This window comes from Vigna angularis, chromosome 4, assembly GCF_016808095.1.
Source record: "Vigna angularis cultivar LongXiaoDou No.4 chromosome 4, ASM1680809v1, whole genome shotgun sequence".
Taxonomy (NCBI): domain Eukaryota; kingdom Viridiplantae; phylum Streptophyta; class Magnoliopsida; order Fabales; family Fabaceae; genus Vigna; species Vigna angularis.
In genome coordinates this window covers 8,192,399-8,217,931 of record NC_068973.1, presented here as the reverse complement: position 1 = coordinate 8,217,931, position 25,533 = coordinate 8,192,399, and the positions used below count along the sequence as shown (strand labels likewise).

The 25,533-nt window shown below is 31.7% G+C and overlaps 2 protein-coding genes across 3 annotated transcripts; one reads left to right on the top strand and one right to left on the bottom strand.

Annotated features, from left to right (window-relative positions):
- The first annotated feature begins 5,983 nt into the window (after positions 1 to 5,983).
- Positions 5,984 to 13,130, top strand: LOC108331734 (uncharacterized). Of its 2 annotated transcripts, XM_017566634.2 has the most exons (5): positions 5,984 to 6,446; positions 6,564 to 6,624; positions 6,723 to 6,827; positions 9,895 to 10,258; positions 12,881 to 13,130. In XM_017566634.2, exons 1-5 carry the CDS (start codon positions 6,306 to 6,308, stop codon positions 12,900 to 12,902), a joined length of 693 nt encoding a protein of 230 aa, XP_017422123.1. In that variant the 5' UTR covers positions 5,984 to 6,305; the 3' UTR covers positions 12,903 to 13,130. The 2 variants fall into 2 exon arrangements, with proteins under 2 accessions (XP_017422123.1, XP_052731899.1); XM_052875939.1 differs by lacking the exon at positions 12,881 to 13,130 and having other exon boundaries at positions 9,895 to 10,333.
- Positions 13,131 to 20,738: 7,608 nt separating this feature from the next.
- Positions 20,739 to 24,263, bottom strand: LOC108330796 (probable WRKY transcription factor 32). Its single transcript, XM_017565351.2, has 5 exons — positions 23,836 to 24,263; positions 23,697 to 23,746; positions 22,256 to 22,947; positions 21,980 to 22,138; positions 20,739 to 21,146 (listed from the first exon to the last, which is right to left on the bottom strand). The coding sequence occupies exons 1-5, from the start codon at positions 23,960 to 23,962 to the stop codon at positions 20,807 to 20,809; spliced, it is 1,368 nt and encodes a 455-aa protein (XP_017420840.1). The 5' UTR covers positions 23,963 to 24,263; the 3' UTR covers positions 20,739 to 20,806.
- Positions 24,264 to 25,533: the final 1,270 nt, after the last annotated feature.

Genomic DNA, 25,533 nt, shown 5'->3' with positions numbered 1-25,533 from the left:
TAAATTAAAATTTTAAACATAAATTATTTTTAATTTTGAGTAAAAATTCATAACTCTAAAAACATATTTAACTTTATTGCGATTTTAAGTTTTCAAAGTTCAATTTTTTTTCTTAATCTTTTAACTAAAACACTAAATAAATTATTTCAATATCGAGTTGCGTATTTGTGTTGCTGAATTAGATGAGATATTCTGAGAAATCAATAGAAAAAGACGTGTTGAAAAATTATCAATAAATTATTAATGTTTCGTTTGATTTAAGAATGTAATAAATTATTTTAAAAAGGTTGTGTATTAGACATTGACTATCAATAGTGTAATACTAATGTTCTATATTGCCAATAAAGGTATGTACCTAGACATTAATAATAATAAAAAGTCAAATATTTTGTTTTATTTCGAACATTTATTATAATTACATCATGTAGTCTTTCTTTTAAAAATATAATAGTCCAGACAACATAAGTATTATATTTTGTGTATTAAACCCTATATATAGTAGTCTACAACATCAGTTGATAATAACTTGATCCATGTAACATAAACAAATATTTAATAAGCATGAGATTAAATAATTTCTCAAACAAAACAATTTTTCTGTTGAAAAAGTAACATTAATTTTATTCCCAATAATGGTCGTGGTTTGTTTGTGATTGATGTACTAGATATTATTTTTTTTATGTTCAACTTTTAAAACTTTAAGAGTAATTTCAAGTTTATGTAGTTACATTTCATATGACATATTTATTGTTTTGAAAAGACCTTAAGCAACGGATCTCTTATTTAATAACTCATAAATCTATTTGTACAGATTATTTTATCTCTTGGTAAAAAAAAAAGAGTAATTTAATCATTTTTTATTACACATTTGTTTTTGTTGAACGAAACATTACACATTGTTATATAATTGACACGTGTTTGGTAAATTATCTTTAACACGGTTTAATAATAAAATCTTATTAATACAAATAGTATAACTCATAGTTAACTTCTTAATATCAATTATATTGTGTTTCTAACGTTTGTCAAATGTAATGTTTCTTTGACACTTTTTAAAGTGTAGAAATAAATATTTATTGTATAATTCAACAAGAACATCCGTTGTCCAAACATCATGATAAGGGTTTTTTTCCTCTTATGAAACACATTTATAATGTAATTCATTCTAAATGTTTTCAAACAAAAATACAAACTTTTTGTTTCACCTTTTTAAGAATATACACGACAAATCTACCAGATTTGCTCAGTAACGATCCTAAGCATTGATGAACTCTATATGACAAAATGTAGAATTGTGTTCAAATTTTAAAATTCAAAAAGGCATAACATGCATTTCTTACCTCGTTGTTTAATCTCCTGATTAAGAATAGCAAAAAAATTCACACGCAAATATTCGCAAATAAAATTCGCGATGTATAGTTAGTATCCGCAAATACTTTTGTTATCTGCGATAGTGAGTATTTTAATACCCATTTATAAACGGGTCAGATGCGGTATCTACGGATATTCACCCGTAAAAAAAAGTAATTCATATTTTATTAAATTTATTAACATTAACATTAATTTATATTTTATAAGGTTAAATTTAATTTTAATTTAATTTTAATTTATATTTAATTTAATTTATATTATATTTTATATATTTTTATAATTTTATTTAAACTTTATTCTAATAATTCATAAAAATGTATATTTTTTGAATATTTATGGATATTCACAGACATCCGCGGGCTTTAAAATATTCGTGGGATATTTTTTAAACGGATATTTATGTTGGTAGCAGATCGAGTAGCAGGTAATTTTTTTTTATCGGATCGGATTAGTGATAAACATTATCCATGTCCAATCCTAACCTATTGTCATCCTTTTCCTAATTAACAATTTGGAGACATGTTTTGATTTGATGGTATTCCATTTTCTTCTCACTTTTTAATAGTCTAATATTTACATCTACTAGTCGGTTACGTTTAATGAACTCGAATACAACATCATCATCTGCACTTGTTTTACAAATTAAAGGAAATGAAAGTAAAGTTACAATCAAAATAAACTAAATCGTGAAAATAGGCCAAAAACACAAATGGGGTTAAATTGTGTTTTTGGGAATTTTAAAAAACAATTTTGCAAATCTTTAACTTGATAAACACACAAGAAGTTTAACGTCGTGTAAGAGATGTATTTGACAAAATTTGTCATATTCAATTTCAATATGACAATTGTATTATAGCAACTTATTTAAAATTTCAAAAAGTTCTCATCTTTAAGTTAGTTGAAGATAAATGACATGAATATATAGTTTTATTCATTATGTTTTCATATTGGTTTGTTTTGAAGAAACGTAAAACATTTAATTTTTTATTAACTTAATCAAGTTTCACCACTACCACTGCAAAATACAAATATTATTTAATCTCTAGTTCTAACTAAAAAAATAAGTATTATTTATATATAATGAGTCTCGATTGAGCTATATGTATTCTTTGGACACAATCAATTGCTAAGTTACAAATATTTTTTACATACAACCACTCCTAAATAAGTTACAAAAATTATTTGAAGACAATTACATTTGATTAAGTACAAGTATTATCTAGACAAAATTACTCAGTAGCTAAAACTGTAACATCCCAAAATATAGTAATTACCATAGATCAGAATTAATTACAATTAACAGTAAAACATGCAGTCTTTACAATTATAGAGTTCAAGGTTCAAAAGCCGAACGGCTTGGATACAAAAATAACGAGCGTAACACAGAAACAGGAAAGTAAACTAGAACGAACGGTTTTACAAAAGAATTAACCGAACGTCCAAATAAGCTAACATTTACATCCTAACATCTACGAGCGCTCTAATCAAAACGAAAGACGGACGTTCTACTGCTCCGCTTTCACTTCCACCTCAACCAAGTTTTCTTCTTCGATCACATCCTCTAGGATGGCCTCGCCTTCTGCTCACATCCACACGGATAATCATTGTCAGACAGGACGAACGTACATAGACAGCAGGACAACACAAGGAAAACGAAAGGGTAAGCTTATATAGTTTAAGTTATACATCAACACATACAATAAAACATTTCATTCCACACAAACACATAGTTTAACATATAACATCATGTAGCATCTATATATATATATATATATATATATATATATATATATATATATATATATATATATATATATGACGACCGTCCGGACTGTATGAACCGTGTAGCTACAGGCGTCCTTGCACCCGAGTGATGTAGTAACTAGGATACACTCAACAGCTGCCACTCGAGGTTAGCTCTATCCAAAGTACCCCTAAGGAATAGAACCTCCTGTCATTCCTACACATGACTACTCTCCTCTACTTGAAGATGAGTATCACGGAATATCAGGATGGACCAAGCCAGCATTAGCAATAGCCACAGTCATACTTTACCAATTTAATATCCAACATATATGAGACGTTCCTCCCTGGAACGCTCGTTCAAATTCCATAATCGTATAATCATGTAATATAGTGTTCACACGTCTTAATATTTCATATTCATAACATTTTCATTCTATGTTCCACTTTCTTAAAAGGACGAACGTTCAACTTTCTGAAGGAAAAGGACGAACGTAAAAAGCCAGATTTAGAAGAACTCAATAATAATCAGGAAGACTCCAGAGTAATAAGACCATTTTCATAATAATTTAAGTACCAAGAGGTCAGGTTGACTCAACTTGGACGAAGATACCTCAAGAAAATACTTAACTACATTGAGAACCTTTTGTTTAAAAGGGGTCGACTGCCAATCAATGACCGAACGCGCCAATATTCATTTACTAAGTATTTTGGACGAACGCTATTTACTTGTGTTAAGGAATCAAAGATAAGGACGAGCGTTCGGTTTAAGACCGAACACTACGTTAAAACGAACGCTAGGTAGATGACCGAAAACTAATCATGACGAACGCTTGGTACAAGACCGAGCGCTCTTTAGGACGAACGCTTGGTATAAGACCGAGCGTTACTTAAATTTAGTGCCATTTAATTTAAGGCGTATGACAACTCTATGCTGAGCCGAACGCTCAAACATAGTAATTCGAAATAAGGACGCTCGTTCTCAAATCGAATTCTTCCCAAATGAAAGAATTCTACTCTAAGTAATTTTTTTTTTAGGGAAACCGTACGGTATAAGACCGTACGATGACGAGCGTAATTTATCATAGGGAAATTATCATATCCATGATTAATTCTCATACTATACAGATCTCATCATTTTAATAAATCCAACCATACAATAGTCATACACCTTTCATACGTATCCAAATCCACATGCATTTCAACCAACAGAAAACATATACAATATCAGTGATCGTTCATAACAGCGCAAACAGCATACTTTTCATACATCCAAATCAAATCATACAACATGCAAGTATAAATTAAACATATAAGTTTCCCTTACCCGGATCAATGAAGGAAACGTTCTAACACAAGATTTTTGGTTCGTCCAGCTAACGGTATTCTACCCTCAATGCCTCTTGACTCTTCTTAAAACAAATCTAACCACAGAAAAATGAATCCTTTAGACTACACATTTGCATGCAGCCAACAACCTGGTTTCCAGAAAACCTAAGGACGAGCTACTGAAGGAGAACTTACCAATATCAGTTCTTGAAACTGTTCGGTCCAATGTGTAGCTCTCGGTTCAGCGAACGTTCCTACGGTGCTGAAACGTGATCGGAGAAAAGCTTGGTGAGTTATAGTAGAGAGAAGTTGGGAGGTTTTAGAGAGAAGTTGGAGAGAAATGAAGGGGTGAGTTCAGAGGTAGAAGATGAGTGCGTGCAGGTGAGAGAGATTTTCGAAAAACTAAAGTTTTGTTAATTTCCATGCCCCACTGACGAGCGTCTCCTCTGCTGACACCTGCACTCCCACTTCTGATTTCAGAAACTTCTAACGTGACAGGTGGCGTTCGTGCATGCAGAGAGTGGGAAGAAGATTTTCAGAAATTGGTTTTCTTCCCAAGTCAAGCGGACGTCCTCTGATACACGGACACTTGTCTTCCACTAGCATTTTCAGAATTCCCCTATTTGTGACACTTGGCAGTGGAGTTTCAAATTAGGAAGTGAGTTTTAATGACTGAGTATTGAAGTGGCGTGCATTAATGGTGATGTGACAGAAATTATCATTGCTAATTATCAAGGGTCTCACAAAAACACTTTGATTATTTAAAAGATCACAAGTTACATACACTATACAACATCTTAAACATTTATCTCCATATTTGATAGAGGTTAAGGACTTGTCACTAATCTTCTTTGTGTAATGAATAAGTATTTATAAATTTTCATTGTGTACAAGAAACATTCAAGGTTAGAAAAAGTATATAAATAAACCACTTGTGTCTAGTAAACATTTGATGAGACGCGATGTTTTTAAAAATATGTATTTATAGTTTATTGATTTTTAAGTACATAGTCGAAATCAAACAAAAGAATTGGTTGAACTTTGATTTATTATACAAGATTTTGCTTATTTAAAGATATTCAAAATCATTCTTATCCATGCACTCGTAGCTTTTTGGAGGATTGTCTTTTTCTTTTTATCTTAGCTTTTGTCTTAGACTACCATCTTTGATGTGACCTAATTTATTTCACATTTTGGGAAATTTGTATGAGATGAAAGATAATGCATTTTAATGTGAGTTTGATGACTCTTATTCATGTTCTTATTCCACTTTGAGTATATTAGTTGGGTTGAGCTCGGAGTGGCAAGCTTTAAAGATAATGATATTAATTTTCTTCTTGATGACACCATCTTATACGAATCATACAATAGGACTTTAAAATAAAAAGTTGATAATACCCATGTCAATTGTGATGTAATAACGCGTCAACTATGCAAAATATAATAAAGTTAAACCTATTGAAATTGACAAACACACGTAATGAAGATAATGCTTATGCAAATTTGAATCTATATATCTGTACATTTGCTCACAAAAGAATTTTTTCATAAGATATTTCAAGACAATTGTAAATAAGTATCTTCAGTATGTAAGATAGTCATCAGAAAACGAATCTTTAAATTTTTCTATTCAGTCTAGTATATATTTATTTGTTTATTTTTAAAAAATAATTATTAACTGATATAACAACAATTAAAGTGATGGTTACAAATAAAATAATTATATAGTTTTCCTTTCCAAGTTAAAGACCTTAGAAACCCTGCACGCGCATAGGAAAAAAAAACCCTAAATAAATAAATACACCAGTTCATCGTTATTTTATTAGAAGAACAACCAAAAATCGTTTCTCTCGAAGGTGACTATGGTGGCGACGAACGTGAAGGCGGAAACCATGTCTCTCATGGACAAGCGTAGCGCGCTGGAGGCGGAGATGAACGCCGTCATCGCTCGCCTCTCCCAGCCCGGAGCTCCTGGTGTGTCTGGTGGTCTCGTCGATTCTGAGGTTTTCCCTTCTCTATCTTTTCTCACACCACTAATTCCAACCATCTATTCATTCCAAAGTTTTGCATAAGCTTTTATTTATTCGTTCTTTACGAGACGCCGCTGCTACATTTTTTAGGGTTTTCCTCGTTCCGATATCGACATCCCCGTTGTTCGAGCCGAACGACGTCGCCTTGCAGGTTCGCAGATTTGGCTTCGAACTACTTTTATTTGTGTTCGATGGCTTTTTTACAAGCGTCAACATGCTGATGTTTTATGATTTCCGTTCTCTTTGTAGAGTTGCGCAATGACCACAAGGAGATAACTGAGAAAATAAACAAAAATATTCAAATTCTGCATTCTGCAAGACTTGAAAGTAGGTCATCGGTCTACAAGAATCCAGGTATCACCAAAGAGTTGGTGTTCTTGTGCATATAGATTTGCATGTTGGAACTTTGATTTTATATGCTACTATGAACTTAGGTTTTGTTTGTCAATAAGGTGATTCATAGTGGTCTAGCTGCTCCTTTTACCATGGAATTTGGGATTTTGAAATTCTGTTTCTATGTCTATCTTTTATGGGTTATGGGTATTGCTAGCAGTGCATTTATTCTTTATGAATTATTATAGCATGAATGCATGATTCTTTTTGTTTTAAGGTTGTCTTTTTTTATGTATGATTTTTTCCTTGTGTATGTATGTGTCTTGCCTTGTAGCTTTCTTCTGCTTAGTCACCGAATGCACGTGTTAGGGTCAATTTTTTTTCTGGAGCAACCTTGCGCTCTGTCAAATTTGATGTTGGGTCCTCCTTACCCTGATTCCCGTGCCAATGCCGTAATTTTCTTTTTAATCTCAAATTATGACAACTTTTTATAGTCTATTTCTTTGTCATTAGCTTATGGGGCATAAATTGTTGTGCAAATAATTACTTGGTCCGTTTATTGTTTTAGGTATAATACTAATCATGTTGAAATGTTACTAAAATATAAAGTCTAAACCACTGTAGTATTTTTGTTGTTGAATCTGACCAACTTGAAAATTTTACTTCCATATGTTATTATCCATGATAGCACCCTTCTTTCCCCTGCTGCCAATTCCATCAGCATCAAAACTTTAACACACTCATAAAGAAGCCAAGCTACCACTCTATCTCATGAGAAGTTCCAGCATGTCCTACAATTACAAGCACATCAACCCTGCAGAACCCACCCACTGCAAAATCTTTCTTTCAAAATCATGGGCATGCTAGTAAAATATTGGTCCAAAGAGGCTTAACAAAGCCACTCTTCCTTGAAGATGCAAAAAATCCCATTGCAAAGTTGCCTGTAAACCTGATGTAGGAAAAGATGATTGTTTGTTATTGTGTTTTGTTGTTAAAGTGACTAATCTTGGTTTGTGCAAAGCTATTGTTTTTGTTAGACTTGAATAAATGTAATGAAGTAAAACAGTGTATATTTCTTACACTGTTACAGCTTTACTACTGTATTTATAGAATGCAAAGGGCATAATTCAAAGGGGCAAGACACTGCCTTAAAACCCTGACCCTAAAGTTGGGTTCCCATACATGAATAATAAAACAAAGTAAAACGTTACATTTCAGCACTCTACTCAAGCTGGAGTATATAGATTATATGCACCAAGCTTGGAACATATAAATTGAATTCTAGGCCTCCTTAGAGATTTAGTCAAATGTTTGCAAGTTGTTCATTAGAGCTGACAAACTTAATATAACATCCTTGCACAATAGCTTCTCTCTAAATAAATGACAATCAATTTCTACATGTTTTGTTCTCTCATGAAACACTGGATTAGAGGCAATATAAAGAGTTGCCTGGTTGTCACAATACAACTTTATCTGCTCATTTTCACAAAATTTCAACTCTTGAAGGAGTTGTTTAATCCACACAAGTTCACATGTAGCTAGAGCCATAGATTTATATTCAACTTTTGCGTTAGATCGAGCAATAACATTTTGTTTCTTACTTTTCCAAGATACAAGGTTTCCTTTTAAGGAATACAAAGTATCTTGTGATAAATCTTCTGCCAAATGGACAACCAGCCCAATCTGCATCACAATACCCTTCAATTTGAGTACTTCCCTTGTTCTCGTACAACAATTCCTGTCTTGGGTTCCCTTTTACATATATGAGAATGCAAATCACAACATTCCAATTATCAATGTGGGGATTTTGCATAAGTTGACTCACAACTCCCAGTGCATAAGAAAGATCAGGTCTTGTTATAACAAGATAGACGAGTTTTCCAACCAACCTTCTACATCTCTTTGGGTCTTAAAAAAGTTCACCTTGCTCTTTCAATGGGCTTGCAATTTGAAAGGTCTATCTCCTCCCAAATATCAAGAGCTATTTCCTTTGTGAAATGATGACACATTCTTTTTATTGTATCACTTCAATACCAAGAAAATATTTTAGACCACCCAGATCTTTGGTCTGAAAGTGGCGAACAAATGGTTCTTTACTTCAGCAATTTTAGTGACATCATTTCCTGTAATAACAATATCATCAACATAAATCATAAGATAAAAACATTTGTCAGGAGAAGTATGACTATAAAAGTATGACTATAAAACGTTGAATTTCCATATAAGCATGTCTTATAAGGTCTCAAAATTTCTTGTAGTGACAATGGATTTCCACAAAACAACACAACTCAAAATCCAGTTTTTGCCACTAAGGTTTTTCTTCATCTGAACAGTAGAGACATTGTTTTAGATGATTATGGTATCCTTGACCAAGAAACCATAACTCCACAAATGCGAATCAAGATAAGTAATTTTTCCAATTGAGCTTTGTAGTGGTAATATAGGAGTATAGATAGAGAGGAAGTCATTCCAAAATAAAAAAAGAACATAGCTTGGAGAGAAAACCCTAGGATTCCAAAAAACCTTAACTTTGAGAGGAAAACCCTAGGTGAAAGCTATTGCCACCAAAAAAGAAGAACAAGGACAAAAACACGTCCAAAAGGATGGGTTACCACGAAAGATGGCACGTGGCGGCGTGTCTGACAGATTTTGAGGTGGCGACCACTAGGGATGGGTTGCGCTTCTCGAGGCACACCTAACCCTAACTTTGTCAAAGGAGATATGATGGTGGATGACGGACAACAATTGCGAACCGCGGATGGAAGACTATGGTGCTGATGACAGACATGAAGATGAACCAAAAAAGATGGTCTGAGTGTGATACCAACTTGAATAAATGTAATGAAATAAAATAGTGTATATTTCTTACACTGTTACAACTTTACTACTGTATTTATAGAACACAAAGGGGCAAGGCACTCCAATACATGAATAATAAAATAAAATAAAACATTACATTTCAACAATTAGTATTGGTATGAATTCTTGTATTAGTCTTTCTCCCTTCTTCTTTAGTTTGATTAAGATTACTCTCTCTATATGAATAATAAATGATATTTATTATGACAATGTTTGACTTCATGCTAAGGTACTGTTGATGGTTCGGATAGTCAGACCTCATCAACTACAGACGCTGTTTCATTGATGACATCACAAAATGTCCTTATGAGACATTCCCCCAATTCAATGGATGTGGATGTGTTGATTAGTAGACCCTTTGCAATGGTAGACGAGATAGCAGATTCGTCTCCAGCAGTGGAGGATGGTTTACAACTTGGAGATCAAATTCTTAAATTTGGTGATGTGGAAGCAGGTGATAATTTGCTCCAAAGGCTTTCTTCGGAGGCTCAGTCAAATATGGGTCGTGCAGTACCAGTTGTTATTGTGAGGCAAGGCATAGTGATAAACTTAACTGTTACACCTAGATCTTGGCAAGGCAGAGGACTACTGGGGTATGCCTGTTCTCCTTTATTTTATGAAATCAATAACATTAAATGGATATAACTAGCATTTTAATCTGTGTGAAATTTGATCATTTTTCTTATATTTAAGTCTAGAGGTTGAGTGTGTCTCTGTGTATATATTTGGTTTTTAATTCTTTAAATTTTTAAAATGCTTTTTATATATTGAATTCATGATTCATTCATAGTATTTTAAATTTGAAAAAATGCACTTCTTTTTAAATTTAATCTTAGAAAAATAAAACGAATCAGCATTTCTTTAAATAAATAAAAAAATTATAAAATTATGTTTTTTTGTGTGGATAAGTGAGATTTTTAAAAAATAATCTTAAAAAAAATTATAAATAAATTAAATCTTGAATATATAAATGATTCCTATAATATACCCACTTTTAACATTTTTGGTCTTTGTAACATAAAATTTTATTGTTTTGTTCCACCTCGTTAGTTTCATGGTGATGTAGTATTTTGATTATCATCTCATCATTTGAACAGAAGATATTGACAACGAGATCAAAATAGTAAAATTTTATGTTATAGGGATTAAATGGTCAACAAAGACCAAAACGATAAGATCGATGTAATACAGGGACTAAAAATAAATTAATGCATACTTTTTTCATGTTATTAGGTTATTATTTCTCTTCAATTGATCTAGATACATACTTTTTTCTTGACTTTTTTTCCTTAAATTCTACATGTATCTCCAACCACAGTAATCATACAATTGGATGTATACTTGATCTTCTTAGTATCATTTTTTATTTTTGGTTACTAAAGGAGATTATTGACATAAGTGGAAGGGAGAGTAATAGAATATAATGTGCACAAGTTAAGAGACAATGGGATCGAATAGTTCCCAATAGTTACCATGATATTTAAAGTCTAAGTATTTTTGTGGTGATATTCTATCATCCGATTCTCTGTATCTGGGCTGATAGTTTGCTCATATAAGGTGGTGGTTAACTTTTCCTCAATTATAAATTAACTTTTCTAGGTGAACAAACTATATTACTTCAGGAGGAAAATGTTAATTTATGAAAAATTCTTAATTGATCTCAATACAAGTATAAGGAATGATTGAATAGAGCTTAAAAGATTTTAACAAATGTATTGTCAGACTATGATGATTAGATGTCTATGAGTGATCGTTTGACAGTCAAATAATGTTTTAAGAGGGTTTTTGCAAGCTGCTTGTAAAAGACAGCAAAAAGCTGTTACAGGTGCAATACTTGAGGCAGTGGCATACCTATGAATTTTATAACGATTTACCTCAGTACTGGGCTACGTATAGTTTCTCCTATTGTAAAGAATTTCACTAATCAATAATTGGTTACAATTATTCTAACTATCACTTCTGGCTTATAACAAATGTATAAAAATCATTCTTGACTATCTCCTTTATCTTCCCAAGCTAAAGAACAAGTCTTTTTTTTTTGTTCATGTAGCCACTTTTGACTTTCCCGAGTATTCTTTAAGTGTGACTTCTTGCTACAACAGAAGAGTTGTTTGAAAAGATTACTAAGATAACACCCAATAGAGAGGATACGGACTTAGTAAATTCACAAAGTGAAGGCTTTAGAAATAAGAAGCATTCTCTATTGTCGTGCTAGATGCTCCTAAGGTCTTGCACTAAGAGAAGCCTTATGACATTATTGCATGCAAAGAGCTTTAACTCACATAGAGTCATTTAGAATCGCTTGAATCATTATTCTTTTTCTGCTGCATGGGAGAACTTGTATATATAGCTATATTGAATAAGACCGTTAGAGCTTGCTTGCAGATCTTCTATCTTTGTTTCAATGCTTTATTAGAGGTTGGTAGCCAGCCTTTTAGTTGACATGTGCTCAACTCGCAATGCTGATGGCAACTTTTTCTTTGAACATCCCTTCATAATACTGACAATACCAAATTAAGCATACGATCTCAAGATGAGTTGATATACTATGTTAGAATAAACTTGGGAACCTGTGTGTCCAGTTTGGTTAAGAGTAGATGGTCTAGTAAATCAAATTTGAGTCTTGTGTTACACATGGGTTTTCAATGTCTACATTGTCGTCAACATCTTGTGATGGTTGTAGTCTAATCATTAAACGTGGTCTAGACTTTCTTGCTTTGAAGGGTTTGACGATCTTTGTGAAGGTTCATTTTGTTTTTTCTTTAAGAGTAAAAATTTGATTTTTTTGTGCATTTAATTAAGATCTTACTATTTATTATATGATCGAAATCATGGGTAGTCTTAACAAGACCATATTGATTGATGAAACTAAACTGTTTATGGTAGATTGTTTATCTACTTATCATAACAACTACGTCTTAAAAGTTGGTGCGGGTGGAATAATGTTACTTGACTAGCAATTGTTAAATTATTCAATGTTCCATATGAAGTATGGTCAACTGATCATGTAGAGAAAATTTTCTCTTACCCCTGACATTAATTTAATTTATTTTGTTGAAATAATTGTTTTTTTAAATAAGCTTCTCGAGACAACTACTGACAATGGGGTTATATTCTTAAAATTTATTGTTACCCAATATGAAATGTAATTCCTTTGTTACTAGCTATGTGTTCATATTTATTGCTAACATGTTTTCTATGTTGTATGTTGGCAGATGTCATTTTCGGATCTTGTAGGTGTCATACTTATTCTTCTTATGATGGTGGTGACGGTTGTTTCTTTTCCCATATGGATTTCTTTCCCTTATCATATTTGTCTTGGCAAGACTATCTAGTGTACAATTAGTTATGGTGCATTTCTCTTACTCAATACCTAGTTACACTTTTTTTTATCATCTTTCTTTTGGATCCAAATTAATTTTAGATCACCATCATACGCTTTTGCAACTGTCTCCTGACAGAAAATATTGAGCCTGGGCTCACACTGCGAATGGATCATATCCTTCATGTGACTTGTAAGCAAGGAAGTTGTTAGAATTTGTCTTTAAGGAGAGATGAAGCAAAATTTTCACATGACATGATCATCTAAAAATTCAGCATTAGGGAATTCATTCTCAGAAAAAGTCATATATGAGAGAAATATATAACACTAACACAGCCCAACACCCTTTGATTATGGAGACTATAAGTAATAGCATTTTAGGAGTACTACAAATTGTAAACTATAAGTAATAATCATATGTGTAGAGAAATATATAACGCTAATGCGACCCAACACCCTGTTGAGTATTCACTCCACTTGAGGCTTTAAGTAACAACTTTTTGGGAGTCCTACAAATTATAGACTACTAACGTGTTCTTCAAAATTAATAATTATCACAATTGTTAAGCACTCATAATGGACTGGTAATTAAGGAAAATTTAGGAATTCAGAATTATTCTAAGTCAGGATGGATATAAACTGTAAAATAATTCTAGAGGGTTTAATTGATCTCTCTTATAATTTTCTACTTATAAGAATAAATTGATACAAGAATATATGATAAATAAGGTAATCCTAGACACAATATGATAAATAGATTAATTCTGGATAGAATATAATCATGATAAATAGGATAATCTTAGATATAATATAATCATGATAAATAAGGTAATCTTTGGCACAATATAATGATGATAAAATAAGATAAATATCTTAACACTCCTTCTTAAGCTACATCATACAAATTGTATGTATCAAGCTTGGAACAAATAAACTCAATTCGATGATCTCTTAATGACGGTTAATACATTTACGAGTTGATCATTTGACCCAATCAACTCATTACATATTTCTTTAGTTTATAACTTTTCACGAACAAAACGATAATCAATTTTTATATGTTTAATCCTCTTGTGAAACAATGAATTTGATGCAATGTAGAGAACAACTTAATTGTTGTAATACATCTTCATAGTATGAATGTCACAAAATTTAAGCTATTGAAGGAATTGTTTCACCCCACATTCAGTGGTTGATCAAGCTATTACATTTTGTTTCTTACTTTTCCATGAAATAATATTTCATCATAGAAAAACACACTATCCTGTAGTAGACTGTTTATCAATAGGTGAACCTGCCCAATTTGCATCACAATACCAGAAACCTGAAGGCGAACCTGCCTAATCTGCATCACAATATCGAGAGACTTGAATGCTTCCTTTATCTTCATATAACAATCTTTGTCCGGAAGCCTCTTTGACATACCTTAGAATGCGAATGAGAGCATTCCAATGGTCAACACATGGAGTATGCATGAACTAACTAATCACTCCAACTACAAAGGATAGATTTGACCTTGTAATAACGAGATAAATCAGTTTTCCAATCAGCCTCCTATACCTCTCTGGATCGGAGAATAATTCACTTCTTTTGTTTTTTAGTTTTGGTTTGGGTCCATGAGATTGTCTACTGATATGTAATCAATCATGTTTGCTTCTTGTAATATATCAAGAGCATACTTTCTTTGGGAGATTATAACTCCATCTTTTGATTGCACTACATCAATGCCTAAGAAGTATTTGAAACTTCTTAGGCATTGAGCGGTTGACAAACGAAATAGAATGAATAGTTAAAGATTACTTAACCGAAAACTGATCGGGATAGAACCCGTTGATGTAAAGTCTTACTGCTACTACCTCTGATTCTGGGACCTCTTACTCTCTCTAAGCGCCTACGTAGTCGACTATCGCTAATGACTTCTATTGTGTATCGCAATCGCCTAAATTGGACATCTTGCCGAGAAGAAAAGGATTTTGAGACTCAACCACTGGTGTACAAATGCCCGCGGAAAGTGCGGAGTTCTTAAGACAACGAGTTAGAAAGGTTGGGTGATTTAGCAGAGATCCTTGGTTTGAAAATGTCTACATAAGTACTCTTTCAGTTGAGATATTCAACCAACATCATTTCCTATAATGACAATATCATCAACATGTATTATTAAGTAAACATTACCCAAGAGAAGAACGATAGTAAAAATGATTTGCTTCATTTTGTTTTAGCCCAAAATTTTGAACAATGGAGCTAAACTTTCAAAACCAAGCATGTGGTGATTGCTTAAGGCCATATAGAGATTGATGTAGTTTCCATACCAGATTCCTCTTGAGCAACAAACCCAAGAGGTTGCTCCATATATACTTCTTCCTCAACGTCACCATGTAGGAAGACATTCCTGATATCCTATTGATGAAGTGGCCAATGACGAATGACTATCATGGCAAAAAAGAGGTGAATAATAGTCATCTTAGCTACAGGAGAGAAAGTGTCACAATAATCAAGACCGTAAACCTAAGTGTAACCTTTTGCAACAAGTTGGGCTTTGAGCCGATCAATTTCACTATCAGGGTCGACTTTAACTGCATACACTCCTTGGCAACCAATCGCCTTTTTGCTTGGGGGAAGGGGCATTTGCTCCCAAGTATTACTGTGGTTAAGAGCCTACATTTCTGCAATCATAGCTTGTCGTCATCTAGGATGATCAAATGTTTCTTTCACATTCTTGGGTATAACAACAAAAGACACTGAGGATAAAAGAGAAAAATAGGAGGGTGACAATCGATCATAGTTAAGAAAATTATAAATGGGATAAGGGTTTCGAGTGGAACAAGTACCTTTTCTGAGAGCAATAGTCCATGCTGAATCATTTGCACCAGGAGGTATGGGAGGAGGTGACGAGGGAAAAAAATTTGAAGTAGGAGATTCACCATTGTCTTGGGGAGGTGGATTATCCATTGGGGCCCTGTGTGACATGATCTCAGTATGTGGAGAAATGGGTTTAGGAGGATTGTGATCAAGACTTGGAATGATAGAGACAGTGGAACTATTTAACTCAGCCACTGGAATAAGAAGGACCTATTGGAGGATAGAAACATCTTGAACAGATGGAGATAAGTAAGGAGTTTGTTCAAAGAATGTGACATTGGTAGACATGTAATACTTAGTTTCAGGAGAGTAACATCGCTATTCTTTTTTAAGTCGAGAATAGCCTAAGAAGACACATTTGAAAGCGCGAGCAGAGAGTTTGTGTAGACCTGAAGACATGTCATGTACAAAACATACACAACCAAACACTCGAGGAGATGTATGAAAGAGATGATAATTAGGAAACAAAATGGGGAAAGAGATTTTATTATCAAGAGAGGAGGAGGGCATCTTATTAATAAGGCATCCCCATAGTGATGGACAGGAATATGGGCACCAAGCAAAAGGGTACGGGCAGTTTCAACCAATGTCTATTTTTTCGTTCTAATATATCATTTTGTTGCGGTGTATGAGGATAAGTAGACTGATGAAAAATACCATGGGAACTCAAGATGGCAAAAAAGGAGGATGAGAAATACTCTTTTGCATTATCACTTCTTAATATTTTGATCACTTGACCAATTAGGCTTCAAGTGGCTAGTTTTTGCTTTCACTTGAAACAAGACAATCAGGCTTCACGTGGCTAGTTTTATGATATTCAAAGCATGTTGGGACAATAGTTCTTGTATTTCATAAATTTTGGAAACCTCTTTTATCATAAGATTTAATGCTTCATCTTCTAAATATATTCGGTTAGATTCAATCTTTTTGGCAGTATATTTTGCACAACCTTGACAACAATTTTCAAGGCTATGGTATGCTTTTTTTTCTCCTCTTTTTTCCTCTTTAAGTCTTTCCCGTTCTAATTCATGTTCTCTCAATTTTCCAAAGAAGATGACCATATTCAGTGTTGTAAGATCTTTTGATTGAGATATTGTTGTAACCTTGAGCTACCATGTTCTGTTTAAACTCTGTAGGATCTTGATGTTACCTTCAATAAACCTTTTTTGAACATCAAATATGTTTTCTCCAACCTTCATTATAAACATTTCGTATTCTTAGAAGATGTTTTTTCTTGACCTATTGGCTTCACCTATGCTTTCTATGTCACCTCCAAGACATCCCACATTTCTTTGGCTATTTCACAAACTGAGATAATATAAAATTCATCCAATGTTAGTCTAGAAGATATGATATCTTTGACTCTAACATCATAATGTGTTCTCTTGTTTTCATCATGTGTCCATGAAGAAAATTCTTTAGGTATATTTTTACCATTTTCAATCTTTGTCGGTTGAAAGGTTCCATTTATCACAACATCTCATATACCTTTCTTGGTTAATTCTATGAAGATTTTCATTCTGAATTTTCAAAATAGGTAGTTTTCTTCTTTAAATAGAGGTGGTCTATTAATAAATGTTCCTTCAACAAATGTTTGAGAGATATTAGCTATAGTAGGATTTTTTAATTGATTAAATTTTTATTATTAGTTCTAGTGCCAATTATTAAAACAATAATAACTAATACTTCCCAACCAAGATGGGTTAATTAGTTTCACAAAATTTTAATCTTTATAAAACCATTATTGAAATGTTAAAGTCTTTAATTTTTTTCTAACCATAAAAAAAACACAAGATTGATGAAAGAAGAGGAAAAAGAATGTAATAATTTTATACTTGAATCTACGTCCAAATTTCCTTCAAGCAAATTAAGCTTGGAAAATTTTCATATAATCATAGAGTTCACATAATTATAAGTTTACCTTAATAATTCTAGACCCTAAGAATATGAAAACCTAATGCATTGATTCACGCAATTACATCAAGATAATTACCTACATAGTAAAAAGAGTGTAAAGAATGAAAAATACATAAAATAAAAGAAATGTATATACATGAAGTGTAAGTATTACAATCAAGCAAGAATCCATAAAATTAAACTCATCTTTTTGTTTATGAATTTCTCAAAGACTCAACTCTTACTCTCTTCAAGAACTTAAAACCACTTCTTTATAAGATTTAGAAAATTGTGTTGTTGAAATGTTAAGAAAACTTGTCTTTAAAAGAAAAACATCTTCATGATATTATTAATCGATTATAAAAATAATCTAATCAATTAATATAAGTTAGATTTGAATTCTAAAAGATTAGTTATGTTTTAATCTATTATTTAAGTATGTTAATTGATTAAAAGAATTGAGATGACAATTATGTATTTCAAATCATTCTTTTTGTGTTAAAAATGCTATTAATTAATTATAGTTTGATTATAGAGAATTCAAACATGAGTTACAATCAATTTTACTAATGTAGACCCTTGAACTGCCGAGTTGTTATGTTGTCGGTCTATTAGCTACGGGCACTGTTAGTGTTCGGGCTGTTAGGGCTGTTAGTTGTTGAGTTCCAACATGATCAACAATCTCCTTCTTTCAACATTCAAAAGTTTTATTTCGTGAAAAAAGAAAATTAGATTGTATGATCTTGAAGTAATAAAGGTTATACAAAAAATATTTTTATATTGTAGAATTTGGAAATAAAAAAGTTTTTAGATTTTACAATTTGGAAGTTATAAATGTTTGTGGATTTTACAATTTGAAACTCATTTTTGGGACAAAAATTTATGCCAAAAAATGACGTATGATGTATAATCCATAAATACTTTCTAAGAACAAGGTGAAAATTTTCATATTTATGGGAGTACAGAAAAAAAGGATGGAATGATACGAAATGGTAACCATAACATCAATTAGAAGTTAACCTATTAACGAAATAGGAAATTTGTCCAATTTAAGATTCTTGAATCAGAAATTTTCTTTTTTGTAAATACTTAGTTTTTTACAATGACTATTTATGTTTTACTTCTAGTACAATAAGAAAAAAAAATATAACCTTAATATAAAAAATTTAGTTTTATTAATTTTGTTTGAATTGAGTGAATGATTAAACTAATTGTATGTGTGTTTAACTTAATGTTAAATATACAAATTATATATTACCATTAATATTTCTTTTCATAAACATATGTTACAATAGTTCAATTTTAAACATATGTGCAATTATCTTAAATTTTAACAGCTTAAATAAAATTAATAAAATTAAAATTCTATATTAAAATTGTAATTTTTTATTGTATTAAATATAAAATATGTTAAAAGTTATTGTATTGAATGACTATTTATTTATATATTTATTATATTATTATAATGTGGGCATGTTGCAAATATGGATGAACTCCTTTCAGTGCATGATCACCTGTCTAAAGAATTTTTAAAACCAACCTTAGTCGATATAATCACATTGGATGAGAACCGTAGTAAGCATAATGACGTGTCTATAAAATATTAAATTGTATTAAGCACCAAATAAACTTCATTAAAATAGATTTTAATGAAAAATGTCATTATCATATTTCCCCAGAAATGTTTATCATTAGTGAAAGAAATGTGAAAAATTATAAATTAGAGCCTCACGTGTATTAGAAGAAATGTGTTAAGTAATATGTTTATTAGAAGAAATATGATAAGGTGTTCACGTCACTCTTCAATATCATGTAATGACAAAATTGTATTAGCAATATCAAGTAATAACCAAAAATTGTGTTTGAAATATTAAGTAATCAAAAAAATGCATTTTAAACAGAAAACATTGACAAAATGTATTTAAAAAGTCTTGTAAGAGTTTTGTTAATAATTTTCATATTTAAATTTGTGGGAATCATTAAAGTAAAAGAACAATAACAACTTATATTACATGTTTTTGTTTTATTGAATGATATCATTACATATTATCCACTTTTAAATTAATAAATAATATTGTCCAAAATTTTGAGCTTATAGGGTGAGTAATATCTTTTCAACATTATTTCATACTCAAAGTGATACTAAATCTCTGGACCATTTAATTAAAAACACAAAGTACAGTTTGCTAATTTGCTATTGAAGTTTATCTTTTTTAAGTATTATTCATTTCCAAAGTAATTTATTATTCCTTCATTTCACAAATTATTCAGACAGTAGCCTCTCAGCTTCGTGGAGTCTGCTTTGTACTCTGCAGGTTTCAAACTAGGATTCGGTTTTCGATTCCTGCACCCCCAAAATTTCTTTTCACCATCCTCTAATTTTTAAAATAAGACTTCTGAAATATAAAATGCATTCTGGAATACTTCTCAGAACGAACTTTTGGAAACGTATATAATATATTTTGGAACGAGTTTTCTTCCATGTTCTCTCTGATGATTATTTTTCTTCTCTTTTTCTTCTTTTATAATGGCAACAATGATGACTGCAGCAGTGGAAGAAATATTTTAATCCTTTTTTACTAGTATGAGAGTATAGTTAGTAATTATAGGGGTACAGGAAGAAAACATGGGATGAAGGAAGAAATTCTCAGAAATATATGAAGGTGCAGGAAGAAAAAGCCCAACTTAAATTAAAGTATTTTGGCCCAAAAGAATTTCTTTTTTTATCCCTTAACTAAAAAAGCAGAGATTTAAAATATCATATCTACTTTCTACTCTTGCTATTTACACTCAAAACTATCAATGTGTCAGAAATTGAATGATAAAATGATCTTCACCTATTCTCATTCTCCACGAGAGAATAAGATACTAGTCAATTCTATATTCGCTGGACTAAACAAGCTGAACATGTGTTCAATTAAACATAACTTCTGAACCAAAAAGCTAAACGGGTAAAAACACAACAAAGAGAAACATTGAACAGCACAAAAATTACATGAGACCGACCAATTAATTTATAAATGGATAAAAGTTGCATGATTTCTGAAAGATACATTCAACAGGGTTAAATTTCAAAGCCAATACTTAAAAGAGTTCGAGCTGATTCGATTGCTTTCTCACCACCAAGGTCCAATGCTTCATCTTCTGTGTCCTCTGAGCATTGAGCAGAAGAAGTTTCCTCGTTTTGTACCAAACCACCTTTTTTGAAGTGCAAATTTTTCATTGAAGCAGGAGCTGCAGCAGCCACAAGGGAAGCCCTTGGTGGACCCTGTCGTTTCTTGGCCACAGGCATGTCATGATCATGCACTCCCTTGTATGTTATAATCACAGTTTTTGCGTTATCCACAGCAGTCTCAATGTGCTTTCGAACAGGACATCCAGCAGAAGTGCATCTGTAGTAGTTTCTGGAAATTCACATTGATAAGCACAGAAGTAAGATTTCAACAGTCGTATTAAATAAAACAAAAGAGAAGTTAACATCTCACAGAAAAGTGGGTTTTTAAGTGTTTTTAAGTTAACACTGTACAAGAAAAAAGACAAATTTTTTGGGTTAAAAGTGATGTCAATCCTGATTGAACTTATGTCACTTATGTAATCCTTTATGTCACAAAAATTAAATTCAACATGTAAACACAGTATTTGAAGTAAAAGAGAATGAATACTAAAATTTAATTAATTATAAGTTTATATCTATTACAATTGATTTTTAATTTATTGTATACATATAGTATCACTATTATTACTTGAAGAAAGATCAGATAATAATAAATTTAACAATTACTAATATTTTTTAGGGTAACATGTGTTCAATTAAAAATATAATTAATCATCTTCAATTTTAATATATATGTTTTAAAACTTGTTTTTATTTTTAAATAAATATAAAATACAATTATAAAAAAAAAGTACAATTTTAATAGACCTGTGCATACCAAGCATATAAGACTAGCTATATCTTGGAATATTAAAAGGAGACATGCAACCCTTGATTTAAAACAAAACACTCAAACACTTCTTAGCATTCCATTTATTGATTAACCAAAACAATGGCATCTATGAACATAAGCACGAGAGATTTTTTGTGAAACCAATATCTTCAATTGATTTGACCCAACAAATCAAACAGGAAATTTATTTATAAAATTCCACACTGCAGCTACGACTTCCATAGAAGAACAGAACTACGAGTAGGGGTATTATTTAAAATACAAAAAGAAAGCAAGATATAACCATGAACCTGAAATGTGGGTTTCCCTTCACCAATTTTTGTCCATATTTGCGCCATCGGTATCCATCACTTGATATCCCCATATCCTCTGCTGCATGTACAACAAACTTCGGTTTCTTTCCAGGTTTTATTGCTGAATCCAAGCATGTTAAATCACCTTTGTTCAGTCTAGTTATCATATTAAGGACAAGAGCATTAGACATTACATCCAGCCACATGTACAAGAAAAAGAGTAAATTCCTCAAAAATTTCCTATGAAAAAAAATTAATTCATATGCAACTTGCCTTCTTTTTGGCTCAGGGTCATTAACATGCTCTTTTTTCAACAAAACTTTGTCATTCTCATCATGGGATGAGTTTTCTTGATTTTTATTGGCACTGCAAGGTGATTCATATAAAGGTTTTCTTGGAGAAGATGGATCAGAATCAATTTGAACTCTGCTAGACTGCTTTGGAATACTGCATTTTATTTTAGGTTCACTGTAAGGCAGGAATTTACTTTCCTTAGTAGAATCAACTATGTGTGGGGGATCATGACTATGTTGACTTTTGTAAACAATCTCTATCACATATCCTGAATGGTCACAAAATTTAATCTTCTTTGCACAACAATTTGAATGGGTACACCTGTAATAACTTCGAGAACCTGTAGGACTCTTCACTTGCTTCTGACCATACTTCCGCCAGTTGTATCCATCAGATGCAGATGTCCTTGAAACAGAAACTGAAGACAAGGTTGTATCACCAGAAGGAGTTCCTTTGTCCATTTTTTGCACTTTTACAGCTTTGGGAGATGGTCTCTGTTGTGGTACACTTGAACTAGGGGCAGATGATAAATACATTGATACAGAAGTTGGTGATAGTTTAGACGATGAAGTTGAACAAACAGACATCTGAAGTTGACTTTCTGTCTGTTTTTGAGGTGCCTCTACTGTCTCCTTTACAATAGTTTCCTCATCAGAATGCTGTGCTGACTGCTGTACATAAAATGGTGCATTTCAGTGCTGAAGAAATCAAATAAATGGGAAGCAGAGAAGGGAGAGCATGAATCAAAGTATCAAACTCCGATCCATTTATTCATGGAAGATCTAATACCAAACATCAAAAACTGGATTTTGCAGCTGGATTCATGGCAGTTTTGGTCAAATTAATTTTTACTGTCAAGGAATAATTCTATAATTCGAGACTATTTGCTTCTTGTTTTCTTTTATAAGCTTCATGTAACCTCAGGTTTCTAAGCCTCACAAATACCTTTAAAGGCCAAGAAGTCACGAAACTTTCAAACAGTGACAGAAAAATACACTGAGGGTGTGTTTAAAGAGCTTAATCATAGCTTAATTGGGGTTATCTAATGACATGAACACTCATTCGGAAGAGATTACAACATAGCTTATGATACATTTAAGCTTATTTCAATAATACTAAACCTCATTTCGTCTTGGATTCTAGAAATATCTTATACACAAACACTGATTTAAAAAGCACTTAATAAAGCTGGGTAGCCATAGCCATAGTCATTCTAAACCTATATCTTCAGCACTCATAAGAACAAGAAGCAACAACAACGGCTCATAAACCACGTCCAGAATCCCTTTATAAGGTGACTGAGACCAAGCAGAACATTTCAAAATTAAAAAAAAAAAAAAAAAAAAATCACACCTTTGAAATTCACAATCTCAATGTTTTAATTTTTTTAAAATTAATAATTTAACACAGATGCTCTAACCTTACTCTCATCTTGACCAAGCTTACTTGCGGTAGAGCTTCTTTGCATATCTGCCGCATGAACACACCATTATTCAGTATTTACTACTATCAATACAATATAACAGAGAAGAAAAAAGTGTTATTGAAACGCAACTTACGAGAAGAAGAATGCAGAGATAGGGTTTCTGAGTGGGGTTGCTCTTCATCGGAAGCAGTGGAAGTTGATGAATGGGTGGTTAGCGACGAGTCTGTGAGCGGTTGCTGCATCGGTTCTTCCTCTTCCATGACAGTGCACGACAATTTTTGGTTTGTTCAGTTTATGATTCGAGCACGAATTTTCATTTTCTGGTTTTGATTTGATCTTGTTTTGTTGATTAGCGAACAGCCGAGTGAAAGAAAACAAGATGTGTTGACTGCTATTGACCACTCTCTTTCTCTCTCTTTCAGGTGGGTTGTCGGGTTTTGCTGCGACTTGGAAACGGAGGTTGTCTGCACTGTTATTAACCGTTTGCCCGCGTTCGATGTTTGTCTTTTGGACCTGCTCATCTTCTATTCCATTTCACGGTATTTGTTAACGCCGTTTGTTTTATTTTATCGCACCTTCTTCAAACAGCATTTGAGTAAGGAACCTGTGACAGCTGAATGAATGATTTATTTAAAAGTAAGAAAATGAATAAAAAGTTAATTAGTTTAGTTTAATTGAAAGATAATAGATTTGTTCAACATGCATAAAATTAAACTATAAATAGAAATCATTTCAAAAACTAATATGTCTTCCAATATTTAAACAATAAATTAATTGTCATAATACTATTATATTAATCAGCGTCATATACTTCATCATTTTAGACACCCTCATGAAAGTCTTGTTTGACTAATTTGAAAAGCATATATTCAACCTAAAAAAATAATTGCAAAAAAAAAAAGTGTTCTTGAACAAGATATAACTCTAATTGTTGTGTAAAAAATGGAAGAAAAAGTGACTAGAACTGAACAAAAAAAGCCAATACTACAGTGAAACTTGTACGTTTTGACCCTCCTTTTTCATTGAATAAACTATCATTTGCCACTTAAGAACTACAAATTGCAATAAAATTCTTAGATGTAATAACAAATTTTTACTTGCAAATATTTTTATGCAAGTAGATGATTTTATTAAAATCAGGTTGAAAGAACTAAAAAACAATTTATAGAATTTCATCTTAAGAGACAATAAACATGTAAAAAAATCCATATTTTAATCTTTACTTCATATAAGAAATTGTGCTGTAAACAGTAGTCATAACTTAACTATTAATAAACAATTGTTTTTGTAACTATTAAGTACATATTTTTTCCAAGCTTATTCATTTAAGTAACTATTTTCTAAACTAAAATAATTTTCTTACTAATTTTATTCTGACCATTTTTTTAAAATTTAACTGTTTTTCTTAATTTGGTTATTTTTTAAATTAAACAATTTTTTAAAATTAAAATAACCATCTGTGATTAAAAAAACATCTAAAAAATAAATAAAAACTATCTACGACAAAATTATTAGAATTATTTAAATTCATTTTCATAATTATAATAATGACCCTTTTATTTTTTATTATAGTTAAAAGAATTAAACTTACATGCACATAACAGTATTGATAAAGATTATTGTTTTATATTCCCTACCAATGGCTAGAACCATGTAAAGAACTTAAGTATCCTAAATGTATAATCTTACAAGATTAAAAGACTAATTTGAAAAAATCAAATTGTTATGTGCTTTTAAAAAAAATATTAGGTTAGGAATTTGTTAGTAAACCAAAAAGTTGTAGTATCTACTACTCCGATCAGTTAAAGCAGATCTTATGTAACATTGTTGA

Bases quoted from the DNA above. Each gene is read 5' to 3' on its own strand.
- LOC108330796 (XM_017565351.2), bottom strand. From the start codon at position 23,962: ATGGAAGAGGAAGAACCGATGCAGCAACCGCTCACAGACTCGTCGCTA. The intron at 23,747-23,835 runs GTAAGTTGCGTT...TTCATGCGGCAG, and splicing joins ATCTCTGCATTCTTCTTCTC to ATATGCAAAGAAGCTCTACC. The intron at 21,147-21,979 runs GTTCATGGTTAT...GTGAATTTCCAG, and splicing joins AAGGGAAACCCACATTTCAG to AAACTACTACAGATGCACTT.
- LOC108331734 (XM_052875939.1), top strand. From the start codon at position 6,306: ATGGTGGCGACGAACGTGAAGGCGGAAACCATGTCTCTCATGGACAAG. The intron at 6,447-6,563 runs GTTTTCCCTTCT...TACATTTTTTAG, and splicing joins GTGGTCTCGTCGATTCTGAG to GGTTTTCCTCGTTCCGATAT. The intron at 6,828-9,894 runs GTATCACCAAAG...CTTCATGCTAAG, and splicing joins ATCGGTCTACAAGAATCCAG to GTACTGTTGATGGTTCGGAT.